Consider the following 19,484-nt stretch of genomic DNA (forward strand, 5'->3'; position numbering starts at 1 on the left):
TTAACTTTCTTTTTTTTTTTTTCTTAAAGATTTTATTTATTTGACAGAGAGAGACACAGCGAGAGAGGGAACACAAGCAGGGGGAGTGGGAGAGGGAGAAGCAGGCCTCCCGCTGAGCAGGGAGCCCGATGCGGGGCTCCATCCCAGGACCCTGGGATCACGACCTGAGCCGAAGGCAGACGCCCAACAACTGAGCCACCCAGGCACCCCACTGTTAACTTTCATTTAGATAGATGAGAAAGGTTAGCAAATATAAAAATATATTTTTATTTTTAAAATTATTTAAAATTATTTAAAAATAAAAAGGCCAACCAGTTATAAATTTAAGTGAAATCTATACTTATTCTGTAGCTTGAGTTTCTATTTATTTTAAAAGAGCAGAGTTTTTCTATAATATAGAAAGGTTTGTAGTAAGAGTTCTCTTCCAAGTTTGTTACCTTCTGACCCTGAGACTACTTTTGCTACTAGAAAGTAGACTACTATTGCTATTATAAACTACACCATGGGCTACTGATCAGTAAGAGCCTACAAACTACAGTTGTCACAGGGGTCTAATTTTGCGCATTAACCTTTTGATAATTAACCTGCTGACTATGAGCTTATTATAATGAACTAACCAGTATATAAAAATTTAGTTAAGAGCCTATCTAGAAGCTATCTTCATTGCACAAATTGTTTTGCAAGTAAATAAGTGATTCTAATACATTAGCTTTTAAACACAATGTAAAAGTCTTGTTCTTCCATACAACCACATAAACCTTTTCACATCCTACACAAAGACTTATGGCAACAGCCCAGTTATGTAGCACAGCCTGGCCATTTTTGTCTGTCAGTCCCTCCCCGCAGCTCAGAAGAGCAGTTGCTTTCTAGGGACCAGCTATCCCCAAGGCCAGCTTTTATAAGCAATTATTACCAACCTGCAATGTAAGGGGCTAAACATGCTTTCCCCAAAAATGTAGGGTTCTTTTTTTTTTCCCTTAACTCAGTGGGTCCAAGAGATAGGCAGAAAAGTAAATCTACTATTTGCTAAACACTCTGCTTGACACGAAATGAAGACCGTGGTATGGTGATGTCAAAGAGAGAAATAACGTCCAAGCAGTGTGACAAAATAGACTTGCAGAAAGAAGAGAGATCAGTCTCAGCTCCACCACTTACTAACGAAGGCACAGCCTGGCAAAGTCACCCTCCCTGGATCTCTGTTCTTGTCTACACAATGAAAACAACAAAAATATCGGCCATGTCCCCCTCACAGGGAAGCATTAGGACTCAATTCAAAAAACATATGTGAAAGAACTCTGTAGACCATAAAGTCCCACACATATGTGGGATGCCCACTGGGATTATTTAAACTGTCCCAACACTTGTGGTTAGTTCTGAGGTCTGTCTGGAAACATGAGATTTTTGCTTCAAAAATTTCCCAAGTAAAACTAGTAGTAACATTCATATTTCTTCTCAGCTTCTATTGTGTTTGTGTTGGGAGAGACAATCCTCCCTGGCTCTCTCTTGCTCCTACAGACCTTGCAGGGTATGCCAAGAATGCCAGGTCCTGGCCACTCTTTACTCAGGCCATTTCTCAGGGTTATGTTTGTAGAAAACAACCCTGAGGGAAGAGTTAGCATCTCCCTCTGGGAAAGACAGCACTCTTCTTTACTGCTTATTATAAAACAGTGGATTCCCCAAGCTCAGTAACCCTCAGCTATGATACAACCCCCTGCATGTTCAGGCATTCATTCAGACCTATGGCATCACAGGGGACTTCGGGGGCAATAGGAATTGATGCCAACATGCTGATGCTCATCCTGCTTGCTGTGCCATGAGAAATAAAGTCCTTTGTCTCTGACTCAGTACTTTGTCGTCTGCCAGCATCCATAAAACAATGACAGGCTAACTTATTAGTTTGCAAGTTGGGTAAAATAAAATCCCAGACCCTGATAGTTTGTGATCACAAGCATAGGATGCTGAGACATACCTTTCTGTAAGAGAAAGGACAATGAGCTGGGGATGGAATGTGGTGGGCAAGGAAGGTAGCCGAGAGTCTCCCACTGTCCTACCTATTAATGAGGCTGAATGGAGAAAGAAACAGTTTGAATGTTGCCTTGGTTACTGCTCACTCTCTTCTGGGCAAAATAAGAAAGAGATGTGATCATGACAATGGGGCAGCAAGCCTAGCAGCCCCAGCCAAAGGCAATATGGATGTGGCTGCTAAATCAAGGACTCTCCAAAGTTTACATAAATGGCGCCAGTAGTAAGGACCTTGCTACTCAATACATAACTTTGGACAAAATGAAAACATTGAAAAGTCCTTGGGTAAGCTGTGCACTCAAGACAAAAGTAAATGTGCCTTGCTCAGTCGCTCACAGCCACTCTCTCCCTCTCTGTCCCATGATCCCTCCTCCTCTACTACCACAATCTCAGCTGCCTTAAAAGGAGTAAGATGATTAAAGGTGGGGGTCAGGTTTCCCTGTCCCTAAAGGGGATTGAAGGCCACACACATGCTAGTATGCTGGGGAACTCCAGAGAAAAGAGGGATTCAAACTCAAGGCAGGGGCCCACATCAGCTCACTCAATCCCATGGCGGGGAGCAGGGACAATCTGCTAGGCACAGGGGTTACCAGAGGTGCAGTGTGTACAGGGATGGAAAGAAAAGGGCCCTTAAGCCCAGGGGCTCACCACGGAAGTACACTGACACACGGAAGTATACTGGAAAGAAGGGGTGCCAAGTCTATGGAGGGGCTAAAGGAAAGAAAAAAGCTTCCTCCCACCCCTTGCATCCAGCACTCCACACTCTCCACTGGGGAATGGCATAATCTCCGGCTGGCTGCCATTGTAGTTACTGATGCAGGCCTATTAGACTCATAAGTTCAAGGGGGGGAAGCACCCAAATTCAACTGACAGGTTTGAGCCAAGCTCCCAGTGGGGAAGGGAAGGTAAAATGACCTTGTGGGTAGGGCCCTTGTACTATTGCTGTGGCTCCCAGCGTGAAATGTATACTGGCAAAGAGGATTATCCCATTCAGGGACTGCCATGTGGTCCAGGAGAAATAATATAAATTCCAAGAAGAGAAAGGGAAATCACAGCCTTGAAGACATAATGGCAGCTGGAGCCAAGAGAGGCCATTCTTCAGAATGACAGCGCCATCTGCTGGACGCAGGTACCAAGCACACACTTTTTAAAAAGGGCAGCTATCACCCTACTGCTAAGCTTTTATAAAAATTGAGTGCCTGACAGATGAAGGCCTTAGGACTCTTTGGCTTAATATTACCACTTTGGGGTGAGTCAACTTGGAATATAAGCCTAACAAAAAGGCTCAACAGGCTTGCTCGTCAAATGGAAGTGAAATAGCTGGCCTGGCCCCTAGAGGCATCTTGACTTTGTAACAGGAGGTGGGAGCATCCACTTTGGGAGAAACTATCTTCCACTCTGCCACCCAAAGCAAAACCACCGGCTCAGCGGAGCCTTGATTCACAGAGGTCCCTCTCAAGGTTTATGCCTGGTTTACTGATAGCATCCACTGGGCAGCAGCAATCATCCAGTCCCAGTGACAGTTCTGGAAAGCCAACTGCAATAAGGGTTAATGGGCACAATGGGCTGAATTGAAAGTCATCACCCTTGCCTTACACAATATTCCTGAGAAACAGACAAGTTCTATTTTTATTGGCTCTTGGGCTTTTGCCATTAGCCTAGCTTCTGGTGTGTCACCTGGAGGACTATATACTGAGAAAGTTAAATCACCCCTCTTCAAGCCAAGAACTGTGGCAAAAAAATCATGGTTGCCTGTCAATGGGACAATCTGGATCACTCATATAGATGCCCACGGTAAGGGCCAGTATTCTGATAAGACTGACTGAAATCAAGCTGCAGATCAAGCTTGTACCAAACAGGCTACTGCCACTGCCACCAGCATTCATCAATGCTCCACACGTGGAAACACATCTACCATCATGGACTGGGCACAAAGTAAAGGACTATATGTTCCTGAAGCAGAAGCCATTACTACATTGTGGTGACTTGTGACTCCTACCAAAAGTTGGCCAATCTGTCCTGCAATAAAGGAGGCCACAAGTGGGCATTGGCCCTGCCTGCTCCAAGGAAACTGACTGTATTAGGATTTGTTCCCCCCTCCGGGCTATCATTGGTACCTCACTGCTACTGACACTTTTTCAGGTTAAAGTGTTGATGATGCTGTTCCAATCCAATCATCTGACTCCACATATGTCAGTGCAGCACCTGAAACTAAACACTGTCATTCCAAACCATCTACAGTCTGACGATAGCGCACCTTTTTTTTTTTTTGCAATGGCCACATAATAATGAGCCAACAGTCGAGGTATCTGATGACATTCCACACTCCCTACTCTCCAAAGGCATTTGATATTGTTGAGCAACGAACAATTTTCTCAAAATGATTTCTGACTCTACTTCCCTCACCTCCTCCTGGTTCACACACCTTGGTAAAGCAGTTTAGTCACCTAATGCAGTCATCACCAGAAATGGTTCATCTCCTCTTGGCCACCAACTGGGTAATGATCAGGACAAAAGAGGTGGAGGATTATATAAACCTATATTTTGAAAATTTTAGATTCTTCCTGGACTATTCCTGGACATGATTTGTCTTTCTTTCCCCCTAACAACTCCAGATCAGTGGGGTGGGGGAGGGAGAGGAGATTCAAACTTAATCCACTATACTGATATTCATCCTGCTTCCTGCCCTGTGAGTAATGAGTCCTTTGTCTCTGACCCAGGAGTCTCATGTCTTCTGCCAGCACTCATGAAACAATAACAAGCTAATTTATTCACTTCCAAGTAGGATAGCCCAGTTTGTTAGCTGGCTTGCTTTCTGGTGGAGGAGTTCCATTTTTAACATCCCCTACACTAACTTTCTGGTCAGGGATACTGACAAAACATGTTATCACTTGTTGGCTAAACAAATTAACCATTTTCAGATTGTGCAAAACTTTTCCTCCTTCAAGCTGGAGACTTTTTATGCGTATCTCGTGAAATCTGAGTCCTACAAAATAAAACCTTTAAGAAAACAAGTCTCTCTTCACAAGATGACCCCAGACCTGCTTCCTGAGACCCCCGTCACCTTCTCCGGACACACAAATTGCCCCTGCTCCCAAGGATGATTTTCACCTCCCCTGATGCCTAGAAATCCTACAGATTAGGAACTCAGGCCTTAGGAAATTCTGTACTAAGATTTCCAATTCTCCTTGGAAGGTCAAGGCCACAATCTGAGAGACTGCTTCCTCGGATCCTAAGGAGCAAAAATGACTCCTCTCACAGAAACTGCACCTGGCCAAAAGCTACCTCTAGCAACCTGTTTCCCCTCCACCGCAGTCCCGCCCCTCCTCCTGATTCCCGCCCCCTTCCGTGCCCCCGGGCCAATCAGAGAGCGCATCACTCCCACCCGGTTGCCATGGGACCCGCCGAGTCCCTCCTGTCACTCACCAGATGTGTGGCGGCTCGTCCAGACGGTGGAAGCGGGTGGCGAAGGCCAGCAGCGTCACCAGGGCCAGCAGAGCCCACCGGCCGGCTGCCTCGAAACGCCGCGAGCCCCGAGCAGGCCGTTTGGGGCTCCGCGCTGTAGGCTCGGCGGCCACGTCCGGCCCCACAGCCCTAGTAACCTGGGGCCCACAGCGGCCCCGCCGGGGACGCAGCTCGACCCCTGCCGGGCCTCCGCGCACCGCCGGCGGCATCCTGCCCCTCCTCAGGATCGCCCTCCGGCCCGCCGACACGCTCGATCTTGGGAGCCGCCCCGCCAAGAAGTCACCCAGGGGCAGCTCGGGGTGCCCTGGGAAATGTAGTTCCCTTCGCCGGCAGCGGGCCCCGGGGCCCCGGCCTCTGGGCTGCGCGGGGAGCGCCGTCGCCGTCCGGGCCGCTAGAAGGCGGCTGGTGGCGCAGAGCATGACGGATCTCCCGGGCCCGGCGGGCCGGCCGGGGAAAAAACGGGCTCAAAGAACTGCAACTCCCAGCAGCTTCGGGAGGGGGGGCGGGGCGGCAAGGCGGGGCGAGCCAGACAAGACCTCAAAGATCGTTCTAGTCCAACCCCTCGCTTTACCACGACGGAAGCGCTGGTTCTGACGTGTCGGGGCCTCACTGGGCCTCAGTCCGCGACGAGTCGGAGAGTCCCAGGCGCGAAGTCTCCGGCCCTGGAAGAGGGGTGGCCGGAGGTGCGAGATGCAAGCGGGGAAGGTCTGTGCCACACGTCCGGGGAGGGGGCGCTTACTGAGGAACACTGAGAAACCCAGGGGGGCGGGGGTCAAAGGTGCGCCGCTCGCCCCATCTCGCGGCTTCCATAACGCACAACTCCCGGCATGCAGAGCGCCTCGCGGCCCCCCGCTCTGCGCCTGCGCGGAGCCCGCTGCCCGCTGCCCGCTGGGGCTTGTAGTCCAGGGAGGTTTGGGCCGCCGACGGCTCGCGTTCGCGGCGTGTGCAGGTCGCTGTGGAGTCGCTGTACCCTCGCGCTTCACCTGTCTTTCACAGTCCGCTCTGTTAGGCTTTCCAGACGTCGTCCCTTGCCTCCCTCTTCCGTATAGCCCCGCATGCTCTTTCCCGGCCAGTCGGCCCGACGGGTCCTGTTAGCGTAGGGCCTTACCGGGTGGTTTGCACTTTGAGAGAGCTCCTGGGGCGAGGGGAGCCAATAGCACTTCAAGTCATCGCCGTCACCAGGGGAACTTCCCGGGTTCAGGCTGCACTCCCCGGCCCGGCCCAGAGCCCCGGGGTCATCTTTGGGGGAAGGGACCCAAGAATCTGCATGCTTAATAAGCACCCCCATGAGCCTTTTAAGGTCTTATTCAAGTTTGAGAACCACCAAGGAAGATGTCAGGCACATCGGGTGGAATATAGCATCACCTTAATAAGGTATAGCCCTCCCCCTCCCAAATGGCATTTTAGGAGTCTTTCAAAACGATTCGTGAGAAATGGTTTTAAAATAAAACCTGCTAGAGTGGTCAGAATCCATATTTGAATTGGAAACAAACTTCCTCCAGGAGTGGTGATGAGATGAATACTTTATTTGGGCTTAAAACTTGGCTCTACAAGTGCAAAAAGGAACACGGGATAGTTTATATAGTTATCACTGGTAGGAGGAAGAGCAGAAACTGCTCTCTGTTATTTTTCCTGATGGCCCATAAGTAGGACACTGGAGAACAGTGGCATTCACAGTGACTCTGTGGTCACCCTTAGTACAGGTCAAGATGGAACATACAGTAATTCGGTAAGGCATTTCTCCAGGGATTCTAAGCTAATGGCTGAGGCTCTCTAGTGGTCCCATCCCTCGCCAGCAGTCCCTCCCTGACGGCCCTGACCAGGTAAGGACAGGGATGTACCTCTGAATAGGGCACATCTAATTTTGGCCTCCTAACTCCTCCCCTTCCAAAGACACCTGCTGTCTATCACCTGCCCTCCATACCTGGACCATCTTTACTTTCCCCACAAAAGGTGCCTTGAGTACAGGCAGGCTGGAACTCCTAGGCCTGGAAACCAACCTGGGAGGGCCTAGGTTCCCACTGTGCCTCTGCCCACCTAGAAGACAGAATTGGTAGTTCAGGGATGGTGAAGGCAGGGTCACAGAGCAGTTTGGTGTGCTGAGGGGTGCAGAAGGCAGAGGGAACTTGTGTGAAATGTCTGTAGTCGGAGGGATGGTAGACAGGGATGATCTAGAAATTCTGTTGTGTTCTCTCTCCCTAATCATATGGATACACATATGTCTCCCCAGAGATTCATGAGAGCTAATTACTGACAACTCCATCCTGGGCCCTGCTTTGAAATGCTGATCACTCAAGAAGCATGGGGGAGGTTAACCTTGAGTGTCTTTAAACTTTAGATTAGAGGTCACACACTCAGCCTCCTTCAGCGCCTCAATAACAAAGATGAGAGAAGAGGGCCGGGTAGGGCACATGGCAGGTCAGAGGGTGCGCCCTGACTGAAGGGGGCTGTTAATTGTCTCTTATCAGTTGTTCCTACTCAGGAACCCAAGACTACTGTCTCTAGATCTTTTTAAGAAAAAACAGACAGTAGGATTTGTATATGAAACATCCTGATTTTTTAATGTTGGCAGCCAGTTAAAACATTTTTAAGTACAAGTAGACCAAAACAGAACACTGTGGGTTGTCCTCTTGTGACCTCAGCTTTGGAGTCAATGGGCATATCCCGCAGCTATTTTTGTGAGACCAGCTGAGAACCTGGAGGACTGGTGGGTGGTGGGCTGAAAGAGATGGGCACCAAAGCATCAAAAAACTAGAATTCCTGGTCTTTCTGTCACTGCTGGGAGGAATTCAGCTGTCATTTTAAGGCAACCCTTTGTTTTACAGATGAGGGAGAAAAGACTAGAGAGTAGAGAAGGCAGGGATCTGCCCAAGATCATGTAGAGCTGGTTCCTGCCCTGGGACCAGACCCCAGGTACGCCAGCTCTCAGCCCACTGAACCACGTGAACTACTGCTTCAAAACCAGGACACCAAACCTGGCTCCACCAGGAACAGAAAAGGCTTCCCCCAAGTTGGAAAGAGACGCCCTTTCTGACCAGAGTCAAAGTTTCCCTGAAGCTTGTCTCGCCCAGCTTCCCCATTGGCTCATGGGATCCACCCCCTTCAGGGTTCCTCCCCCTACTCTGCAAGTTCTGGGAGAGGGGACATTCCCTGAGAGGCCAAGGGTCACCACGACGCCATGACTGAGTCTGGCAAGGTAAGGAGGGCACTTGCAGGCTGGTTGCCCCTTTGGGGGCCCCTTGGACCTCGGGGATGTGTGACGGCACAGTTTGGAGCTGAGGGACCCCACATAACTCCCAAGGCCTCTGACCCAGAGAGCTCTGAGTCGGCCTGAGGTATGGAAGGAGGCCTGGCAGGATGGGAAGCTCCCTGGCTGAGGCCAGTGGGCTCCAGGGGCAGGGGACCCCACGAGCATGGGTTAACGGGCATCCTTATCCTGTCTCCTCAGCCCATCCTCTACTCCTATTTCCGGAGCTCCTGCTCATGGAGAGTTCGAATCGGTAAGAGCTGGGCCTCCGGCAAGAGCACAGTGGGAGGGGATGGGGGTAGAAAGAGCCCTGAGTGACAAGCTGGCCAGGGACGCAGGGGTCTTCTGCCAGACAGGGCACCTCCACCGAGGAAGTCCAGCAAGGGGCGGGGGTGGCAGGAAGGTCTCCCGCACTGCTCTCCAAAGCCACTTGGCAGCCACGCAGGAAGCAGGCTCACAAAACCCAGAGGTGCTTGGTAACTGGCCCGGAACAGCTGGCCTTGCTCAGTTCTGATCTTATTTCATCTGGCACATTAAACAGAACTGGCCCATGTCAACCCCAGAGGCTTTGAGGAAGCAGAACGTGGGGCCCTCCAGTGTAGCCCCAGCTTGACACAGCACTTGGCAAAGATCATAGGCATCACTCATACTGAGGGAAAACCATGCTGAGTGTTTTTATGTGCATCATTGCATTGAAACCTTGGCAACCCTAGGAGGGAGGGATCATTATTGTCCCCATTGTACAAGTGAGGAAACTGAGGCATGGGGACATTAAATGACTTGCCCAAGACTATGAGCTAGCAAGAGGCTGAGATGGAATTTGAACAGCGAGTCTGACTCCAGAGTCCATGTTCTTAACTACTGCACTATGCTGCCTGTCAGATGGGGAGACTGAGGGACAGGGGCTCATTAATTCATTAGGCTCCTTGCCCAAGGCCACACATCTAGCAAATGTGATGGAATCTGAACCCAAGCAGTCTGCCTCCAGGAGTCTGGCCCTCACCGGGAAGCCATCCACCATGACCCTCCCCCACCCCACCGTCACTTGGTATTTGCTGGAATCAGTAGGCAAGCGCACTGGGGTGCCAGAGGACACATTCCTCTGAGAAGACACCTCCCCTGGGCCCAGGGCCTCTGCCCTAGCTGGCCAGACGGGAGCCACTGGAGTGCTGTCTCTGCAGGGCCCGCGTGGGCCCGGCCACTTGTCCACAGTGGGGCTGACCAGTGCTGAGGAGTGGCCGCGCGTCTCCCAGGCTCTCTTCAGCCTGCGACACGTCTCCTCCTCCCTCGCTCCTTTGCCTTCACCTGAGACCAGCCATCCCTATGTTTCAGTGCCTGTCTGCATGTATACACACACACAATCTTACTTGGTTGACCAGGGAAAATGATCCAAGGGCAGAGAGAGGAAATCTCCCTGGGAGTGACAGCAGATGCTGTGAGACCACCGGAGAGCCCTGATGCTCTGCTTGGAATCGGTAGTCGACAACTCAGGACAGAGAAGACAGATGAGAGTGGGATCCTTCTCTAGCAGGTGTCACCTGCTTGTGTGTGCACTTTGTGGTCACCTGAGCACCTTTCCTTGGCCCCTGGACGCCTTCATGAGGGAACAATTGCAAGTCTCCAACAAATAAGCCCTGCTTGCCCCTGTTTACAGCCCTGGAGGGGGGCAGAGGTAATCAGGACACTTCCCTGCTGTCCTCCAGGAGCTCCTAGGCTGCCCGGGCACATGCCTGGGGTGCGGGGTGTGGAGAGTAAGGCTCTGAGAGTTCAGGGGCAAGAGAGCCGGAGCGTCAGAGACCTGAGGTGGGGAATGGGTGGTGACTCGGGAAGCTGGAGAGACGGGGCAAGGCCAGGCTGGGCCTTGATCACCTAGCAGTGTGGAGAAAGGAGGCTCCCTCGGCAGCCTCACGTCGAGCCAGAAGCTGTCCCCTGACTCTGCTGTCTCTCGTAGCTCTGGCCTTGAAAAGCATCGACTACGAGACCGTACCTATCAACCTCATAAAGGATGGGGGACAGCAGGTAAGGAGACCGCCCGTAGGCCACGATGTGGGAGGGGGAAGTCTTGGAGAGGGACCCAGCAGAGGGTGCAGATTTCTGCCCCCGCAAGAGGTGAACCTGCCGGCTCTCCCAGTGGGAGTAAGGGGGGCAGGCTGTGCAGCACGAGGAGCCATGGGAAGGGCCCAGGTTCCAGGCCCCATGCCACAGCCTGGTCTCTTGGTGCCTGACCCCAGGAGAGTGGGCAGCGAGTGGGTCCTTGCCCCATGCTGGGCCCTCTGGACGTGCCCTGATGGCCACAGTGTGAGGTACAGGGAAAAACACATAGCCAGGCCATTGGGGTGAATCCTGGAGCTCAGCAGCCACTGGATTTGGGGATACGGTGTGGATCCCCTAGGCATCTCTCTGGAGCCAGGGCCTTCCCCAGGGGAGGGAGGTGCAGGTGGGCCGCAGGCCTGGGGTCTTCCTGCTGGCTTGGTTCTGCTCTAGCCAACTTGGGCCAGGCTACCTTGCTCATCAGTTCCTTGTCTCCACAGTTCTCTGAAGAATTCCAGGCACTGAATCCAATGCAGCAGGTGCCGGCCCTGAAGATCGACGGAATCACCATTGGCCAGTCAGTGAGTGCAGGGTCTGGGAGGCCCCTGGTGAGAGCGGTGCCCTGAGCGAGAGGCCCTCACAGCCCTTGTTTGGGTGGCCAAGCGCCTGGCCCTTAGTAGGGACATGATAAGTTCTTGCCAGAGGGAGGAAGGTTGCCAGGTGGTTTGGGGAAGCGAGGGGAGACTCTAGCCTCTAGGGAACCAAGTTCTGCAGGACGGGGGTCCAAGAAGAGCTCCTCCCTGGGGGAGTTTTAGCTTCATGGGCTCCAGCTGAGGAGGGCGAGGAGGAGCTTGCTGGCCCCGTCACTCTGGTCCAGGGGTCTGCATGCCCTCCCCATGCCTCACTGCTCCCCTCCAAACAGCTGGCCATCATTGAGTACCTGGAGGAAACTCGGCCCACTCCACGCCTCCTGCCGCAGGACCCGAAGAGGAGGGCCCAGGTGCGCATGATTTCCGATGTCATTGCCAGTGGCATCCAGCCTCTGCAGGTGTGGCTCTGGACTTGCACCCCTGCACACCTCTCGCATGCCTCCCCCCATGTGCTCTTACCTTTAGACACGCGGAGTGTGAGGTGCCAAAGTGGGGCACCCAGCTTGGGAATGGGGGTGGCGGGAGCACAGGAGGAATTCTCAGCGGCTTAGACCTAGACCATGTGGCAGAGGGGTAAGGGATCCCAGAAACTATCTCCCCTGCTGGGTCCCCAGCTGCATTCTGAAGAGCCCCAGGTTTTCCAAGGAGTAGTCCAGAAGTGCTTGGGGAGGGGTGAGGCCAAGTGGCAGCGGGGGAGGCAGAACAGCATAGCCCAGGCCCACCCCCGCCTTTAACCAGAACAGCCTCCCTCTCATCTGTTCTCTGTTCTAGATTGAGTCTCAACAGATTTTATTTTTTGAAGTTTTCACTGGTAATAATAATAATAATAATAATAATAAGTATTCAAACAGTTCATCTGTGTTAACCCCTGACTTTGCAAATGAGGAAATCACCCCAGAAATGTGGAGGGACTTTGCAGAGTCATTCAGCTAAGTACGGCAGGGTAAGCACCAGGGCCCGGGCCCTCCGACTGTGCACTGGACCCCCATACCCGAGTTACCTTGTCCTGTTTAACAAAGGAGGTTGGGGCAGACGGACAGCCCCATTTTACAGATGAGGAAGCTGAAGCTCAGAAGTGAAATGGCTCAGGGTGCCTGGGTGGCTCAGCCGTTAAGCGTCTGCCTTCGTCTCAGGTCATGATCCCAGGGTCCTGGGATCGAGCCCCGCATCGGGCTCCCTGCTCGGCAGGGAGTCTGCTTCTCCCTCTCCCACTCCCCCGGCTTGTATTCCCTCTCTTGCTCTCTCGCTCTCTCTCTCTGTCAAGTAAATAAATAAAATCTTTAAAAAAAAAAAAAAAAGAAGTGAAATGGTTCCAGGGTTGTAAGGATGGAACCAGAGTCCAGATCTCCTGGAAGCCAGTCCTATGCTCCTCCTCCATCCAAGCCCCACCCTTGTGCTGTGCGCGAGTGCGCGCGCACACACACACGCGCACACACACACACACACACACACTCGCTCTCCTCATGAGGAGCCATGTAAGGGAGACGCATTGGATGCAGGGGAGATGGGCCTCAGGTCATGGCCACACACCTTAAAGCCATGGCAGCGCCCTGTGCCCCGACCCTTGCGCATCTCTGCCGGGGCCACAAGCTTCCAGACCACAGGGTCCATTCAAGCAACCCGAGAAGGTGGCTGCTGGGATCACTCACCCCCTCCCAGTGCCCTGATGGGGAGAGGGGGCTCATGGAGCCCAAGAGAGGACAGATGGACAGCCAGGGGTGGGTGGGAACCGAGCTGCCCTGAGGGGGCTTGGCTGGGGGTCAGGCCCAGCCTGGCTCCCAAAGCCAGTCATAGCTTATCCTTGGTTGCGTAGAACCTGTCCGTCCTGAAGCAAGTAGGACAAGAGAACCAGCTGACCTGGGCCCAGAAGGTCATGCGCTCTGGCTTCAACGGTGAGTCCTTCCCCCTGCAGGCTGCCCCGTGACCACTCAGAAATGGCCCTTGTGCCTAGGGCCCTGGGCCTCTGACTCAGCCTCCCAGGCCCTTTGCTCTTGACCATGGCATGGGTGAGGGTAGGGGCGTAGGGCTGAGGAGGTGGTAGGGCTGGATGGCATCCAGACCTGGCCTCAACCTCGGGCACTTCTGGGAACCTCAGCCCCCGAGGCCCACAACCCCTTGGAGCAGGAAGGTCCACCCTTGGCCTCACTGCCCACCCCAGCCAGGAACCGAAGACCAGTAACATGCCGGCCCATCCGTGGGAGAGCTGCTGCCTCGGCCAGTGGCCAGCCTTGTCCCTTCTCGGGGAGGGCAGGAGCCCAGGGAAACATCATCTGTCCCCACACCCCCATGAACTCTCTCCAGATGTGGTTGGCACATTCCCTTGAGCCCACATGCCCCAGCCGGTCACTCAGATAGCTGCCCATTTCAGAACTATGGGGGCCGAGGTCCATTCTGCGCCCAGAGTAAGATGATTCTCGTGGCCTCCCCACAGCTCTGGAGCAGATCCTGCGGAGCACAGCAGGGAAGTACTGTGTGGGAGACGAGGTAAGCCCTCCCAGGCCTTCGCACAGGAGCCTTCTCCCTCCACCCCCAGGGCAGGGGCAGGTCAGAGAGCTTCTGGAGGAGGCGTGGGGGTGGGGAGAGGGACCAAGGTCATAATTCTGGTTCCAGGGCCCCCCTACCTCATCCTGAGTTGTCTCCTCCCTGCTGGGAGCCCTCAGTAAGTGCCTATGATGGTGGTTTTTAACAAGCGCGGTAAGATCCACTGAGACAGTCCAACCTTCTCTGGCCACCCACAGACTTGGTTGTCAGGACAACTGGAACCTGGCCTGGGAGAAGCACAGCAGCTCTGGGGACAGACCCAGACAGGCCCAGGGAGGGGGAAGAAGAGAGAGGTGGGGCAGGGGGGATGGGGTGGAGGAGCCAGAAGCAGACAGGAATGCCAGGGGCTGGCGCCCCAGTGGACACAGCCAGGCCAGCCTGTGAGTCCAGGGCACACACCCTGAGGCAGACCCCCCAACCCTCTTTCAGGTGTCCATGGCTGATCTCTGCTTAGTGCCTCAGGTGGCAAACGCTGAAAGGTAAGACAGAGCCCCTCCATCCTCCCTCTTCCGCCTGGTTCCTCCCCTCAAGCCTCCTCCCACAGTCAGGCCCTAACTTCAGCTACTGGGGAAGCCCCTCACGCAGAGACTCTCCCAGACTGGCCAAGGACCCCCCCTGGGCCAGGCCTCCCCGGCTCCTGTGGCCTGGAAGAGCCAGGCGGAGGACCTCAGTGGAACGCCCCCTCCCATGCCCATCACAGTCCCTCTGATACTGTCTAGCGTCTGCTCCTAAGAGCCGGTGGCTCATCTGGTGGACACCCCTAGAAGAAACCACCCCAAGAGTCTGCTCCCCCCGACGTGCCGTGTCCGTGCCTGGCAGGGAGCTCTCCTCTGCTGTCCTCCATCAGCCCTTCGGTGAGGCATGAGGAGAGTACCTCTCTGGAAGGCATCACACCAGGCACCGTTGGGACACGGAGATGTTAGGCCACATTCGCTGCCCCTGAGAAGCTTATGACATGGGTGGAGAGATTATCTGTGTATGTAAATGGCGAGCCCTGTGCCTTACATGTAGTAGGTTCTCAATGAATCGCCTTTACTTGGAATTCGAGCAGTAGCAACAGAGATGCTAGGCCATCCTGCATGAGACCAGGCCATCCTGCATGAGACCCGCCCATCCCCAAGGCTGCCTGTGAATCAGGCCCCCATATGGCTGGACAACTTCTGGCCCTTCCCTGGCCAGCCCCCAGGGCCTCATCCAGCCCGCCTCCGTGCGGCCCTCGCCGCCCCCAGGGCAGTCTCCCTGTGCCCCGGCAGACCTGGTGTCGAGATGGTATTAGACAGGTGTTCTCTGCCCTGCCACAGGTTCAAGGTGGATCTCACTCCCTACCCTACCATCAGCCGCATCAACAAGACGCTGCTGGCCTTGGAGCCTTTCCAAGTGTCTCACCCCTGCCGGCAGCCAGACACACCGCCTGAGCTGCGGGCCTAGCTCCCCAGCTGTGCCCCGTGGGTGAGGGGGCAGGGAGAGGGTGCAGGAGCAGAAGCTGAGGGGGATGCTGAACAGGCCTGGCAACAAGCAAGCCCTAACTGGAGAAGCAGGAGACCTGAACTCCTTGAACTTGGACTATAGCCCTGGATCTGCCTTCCCACTGAACCTCCTTGTGCCTCAGTCCCCTCGTCTGTCCAGTGCGGGTAGCATGGGGGAGAGGATACTGGGAGGGAGGGAGGCAGGAACATCACCGGTCATCTATGTCGTGGGGCAGTCGTGAAGGTGAGGTGAGAATGTAGCCTAAAATGCTTGGTGGGTTTGGCAAAGGGACATAAGGGAGCCGGCGCGCCTCTTCCCATGCCCACAGCTGTACCTGACTCCAGAGAATGCCCACGCTGAAATTTGATAATTAAACTGAAGCCCAGGCCTCCAGGTTGTACAGTTAAGGCTGAGCTGCATTCCAGAAGATGAACACCCTTCCTAGCTGGAATCCCCCTGCATCTGGGCCAGGAGAGAAAAAAGTCCAAAAGCCTGCCAGAGAGAAGCAGACCAGATCCAGAAGAGGACAGACAGAAGCGGCAGGAAAGGAAGCATTTTGTGACCAGCTGAGTTTGCAGGGCTAGAAGGGTACCAGGAAGTGGCCCACTGGAGCACGGAGGGGGAAGCTGGCGCCCTCAACCCAGAACAGCCCTAGGAGTAGGCACTTGGAATAAATACAGTCATGAAGGGCCCTGGGAATCAGAGGCAGGCTCCTCCATGGTCAGCGTGACCCGCCACTGCCCAGGCTGGCTCCGGACCCCACGCAGCTAGCAGCTTGCCTTGAGATACCTTCTGGGAGTGGAACAAGATGACTTTTATGTCCTGTACCTGAGATTTCATTTCCCCTGCGTGGCTAAGGCTTCAACAGTGAGTTCAGGTAGATGTGTCTGGCTCACATGGAAGCCACCACTCTCAGCCATGAGTCCCTTTTCTTCGGCCCCGACCCCAGGGCACCTAGTGCTCCCATCCTCCCGGGCTCCTTTGTGGCCTTTCTTTCCTGAATTTGGGTTCTAGGCTTTAGAATGACCAAAATGGGCCACTCTTGTTCCTGAGACGCGCTGGTCCTGGCAGAGAAAAAAGCACAGGGCGTTCCGTGAGACACAGCAGTGTTGGAGACTCGGTGGCTCCCCCTGCCCTGCCGCCGTCTCTCCGTCCGCTTACTCCAGGCTTGCGCGGCTGGGTAAAGCTCCCCCCCTACGCTCTGTCCAGGAAACCTTGACTCAAGAGACTGATCTCAGCCCTGGGATCAGGACTTGCACCTGATTTAGACATTTGGAGTTGAAGGTGATTAAAGTCCCCATAGATTTTAAAGACACCAGCTTGCAGTGAGCCTTCCCCGGTGACTTCCCCACCTGGGAGTTGGAACGTGTGGCTTTGTGACTGGGAATGTGGCAGACGTTGCTCTTCTTGAACTCCTGTCCCTCACTTACCCTGGGAAATTTCCTTGGCCACTTGGAACTCTCCCACTCAGCATGGTTAGTCTGTTACCTATCTGCTTGTCTGTCTGATCCAAAATGACTTCTAAGAGTTGCCGTATTTCGGCTCAGGTCTGCTCCTGGATACTATAAGAGTATTAACTCATTTAACCTAGGACTCTATCAGCCATCCTGAAACTGGTGGCAAAAGCCTAATGGATTGTAAGGAAATCTAAACCGGGTAAAGAGGTGATACAGCCTCTTTGTTGTCAAACATGTCATGTCATGTCAAACATGTCAATGTCAAAACATTCTAGAAACCATCCCTCATCTGTTGCACAAAACTCACTTCACATATTTTTCTCCATAGTTCTGGTCCTCTAGTTCAACAGGACTTTTCTGGTATATTCAGATGTAAATTGAAAATCAGCTGTGGGTAGATGGGAGGAGAGAGAACACATGTTGGGGGGTTTCCTCTGGGCTCAGCAGAGATCCTTGGAGTCCCATTTCTGAGGCTCTCCTTTCTAGCTGACTTTCCCTGGACCCCACCCCACCCCCAAACTCAGACAAACCTGACCTTACCCCACAAAAACAGAAATGTGTTCAAGCCAGAGAAACTCATCTTGGGCTCCTCCGAGGTGACTCACCTGGAACGTGCTGGGTTCCTGCAAGCGTCCCACATCGATCATCTGCACCACTCAGAGGAAGTGACTAAACCTTTGTGGCTCTCGGCTGCACTGGCTTTAGGACAGTGGCCCATCCATCCTACCTCATGATGTTTCAGCAAAGGAGATTTTTGTATTTTAAAGCTAGAACCTAAACCTCGGGAGCTCTCCACACAGCTGGTAGCACCACAAGCTGGTCTTAGGACCAGGGCTGGGGACCACCCCTGCCACCTTCTTCACCCAGACCTGAGGAAGAGTGCCTGGGCTCTCCAGGGCCTACAACGACTCTGGGTGTCTCCCGCAGCTTTTGGCGGACCAGGCCTGTGAGGAAGTGATGGAACTGGGGGGCTGCAAGGCAGGCCCGGGGAGCCACCAGCTCAGGGTAAACTGAGGGGTGGAAAAGGAGCGTGGAGAGGGGCGTTGGGTGCGCAGAGGACCAGAGTTTATGAGAAAGGAGAGTGGTCTGGTTTAGGGGCTTGCAGTTTTGAGTCAGAATGAGGCTGTCACTCTGTATTCCAGCCCTGGGCCCTCCGAGGAGTCCGGGTCACCAGCATGGGCAGCTGACCTGCTGTTGAGGGGTGTGGAGACCCGAGACTTTCCTGGCTTCAGCCGTCCTCATTGGGAACCCTCCTCTGGGGACCTGTGGCTGGATATATGGGAGACAGGAGAACTCTCTTTATTCCTAGAGGGACTCAGCTGTGCTCTAGGGAGTAAGAGAATGCAGCATTTCGAAACCATCTTCCCTGCATGAGAGCAGAGTTCCCTCGAGCACCTCTAGGGCTGCACTCCCGACCCCCCCGTTCCCCCCGTGCCATGCAAGGGGACTAGCCTTGCTCCTTAAGCGCTTGTTAGATAGAAACCCGTCCCTGTACAGCCATGGCTGGCAACCCCCGCTCCTGGAATGTCTCTCCTCTTTGGGGGCCCTAGAAGATCATGAAGGAGCAAATATTTCCCTAAGTGCTGAGACTGGTCAGATCGAATGGCTCCAAGGCTTAGCAATAATTAGACTTCTCTAAAGGGCTTTGAAAACTACCTCTTCTGTGACTTCCTTATGTCTGCAACTAAGTTCTTATTTGCAGGGGTCAGAGGTATTGCTCAGTTCAAAACCATCACCTATTTTGGGGACATTTTCCAGTAGGGGCTTCTCTCTACAGGCTGAGTGGGCGGTAAAAGTCAAGTCCTTCATTCCCACCTCAGTTGTCAGATCCTTGACTGGATGTCGGAGGTCACAGGGAGACCTGATCTGCGACCACAGGGGGAGTGGCCACAGGGGATGATGGGCAGATGCTGGAGTGGCCTGATACTGCTAATTAGGTGCAAAGGGTTTTTCACCACTATAGAGGTAGGAAGTCCTGGCAAATACTTCAGAAGGATGAAAACAGGAAGGAGAAGCTGCCAGGAAATACTTGAGGACAAAGCAAAACATACAGGATTTTGTTCCAAAGCAAAATACATATCCATTAGGGCACCTGGGTGGCTCAGATGGTTGAGCGTCTGCCTTCAGCTCGGGTTGTGATCTCGGGGTCCTGAGATGGAGCCCCACATCAGGCTCCCTGCTCTGCGGGGAGCCTGCTTCTCCCTCTCCTTCTGCCCTCCCCCTTCTCATGCTCTCTCTCTGTATCTCTGTGTCTCAAATGAATAAATAAAATCTTAAAAAAAATACACATCCATTAAGGAAAGTAGTTAAGCTTACTGAACATGCCGGTGGATACACATACTCGTAAGGACTCATTGTATCGGCCCCTCCTAACTTTTAAACATAACTTATTTAGTTCTTGATTCCAAAGTCACCAGCAGGCATCATTCCACTTTGGGAGAATATGTGAACTAACATGGCTGTTGAGTTTAGCCAGAACCTCATAGGTTAAAGCACATCAGACTGAATGTAATCCCGAGCTACGTCAGGGTCAATGAAATGACAGGACTGCCCTTCTTTTTTTTTAAGATTTTATTTATTGAGAGAGAGAACAGGGGGAGGGGC

At 53.3% G+C, this 19,484-nt stretch overlaps 2 protein-coding genes across 13 annotated transcripts in view; one reads left to right on the top strand and one right to left on the bottom strand.

Moving 5' to 3' along the window:
• Positions 1–6,077, bottom strand: part of POMT2 (protein O-mannosyltransferase 2) — a 49,731-nt gene extending 43,654 nt beyond the window's left edge. For all 8 annotated transcript variants that reach the window (XR_012379094.1, XM_073895640.1, XM_073895638.1 and 5 more), the window contains exon 1: positions 5,449–6,077. Coding sequence is in view for 7 of the 8 variants with exons in the window: in XM_073895640.1 (XP_073751741.1) it covers positions 5,449–5,906 (458 nt within the window). In the remaining variant the exon portion in view is untranslated. The remainder of the gene's footprint in view (positions 1–5,448) is intronic.
• GSTZ1 (glutathione S-transferase zeta 1) lies at positions 6,051–15,816 on the top strand. 5 transcript variants are annotated; one of them, XM_025869567.2, is made up of 9 exons: positions 6,051–6,192; positions 8,936–8,987; positions 10,686–10,753; positions 11,266–11,346; positions 11,688–11,813; positions 13,229–13,307; positions 13,847–13,899; positions 14,386–14,435; positions 15,258–15,816. In XM_025869567.2, the coding sequence occupies exons 1-9, from the start codon at positions 6,178–6,180 to the stop codon at positions 15,382–15,384; spliced, it is 651 nt and encodes a 216-aa protein (XP_025725352.1). In that variant the 5' UTR covers positions 6,051–6,177; the 3' UTR covers positions 15,385–15,816. The 5 variants fall into 5 exon arrangements, with proteins under 5 accessions (XP_025725352.1, XP_073751749.1, XP_073751747.1 ...); XM_073895648.1 differs by having other exon boundaries at positions 6,057–6,170; XM_073895646.1 differs by lacking the exon at positions 6,051–6,192 and adding an exon at positions 8,205–8,683 and having other exon boundaries at positions 11,688–11,765.
• The last annotated feature ends 3,668 nt before the right edge of the window (positions 15,817–19,484 follow it).

The sequence above is a fragment of the Callorhinus ursinus genome, unplaced genomic scaffold (assembly GCF_003265705.2).
Source record: "Callorhinus ursinus isolate GAN/ISIS: 27379988/994484 unplaced genomic scaffold, GSC_fseal_2.0 scaffold8, whole genome shotgun sequence".
Taxonomy (NCBI): domain Eukaryota; kingdom Metazoa; phylum Chordata; class Mammalia; order Carnivora; family Otariidae; genus Callorhinus; species Callorhinus ursinus.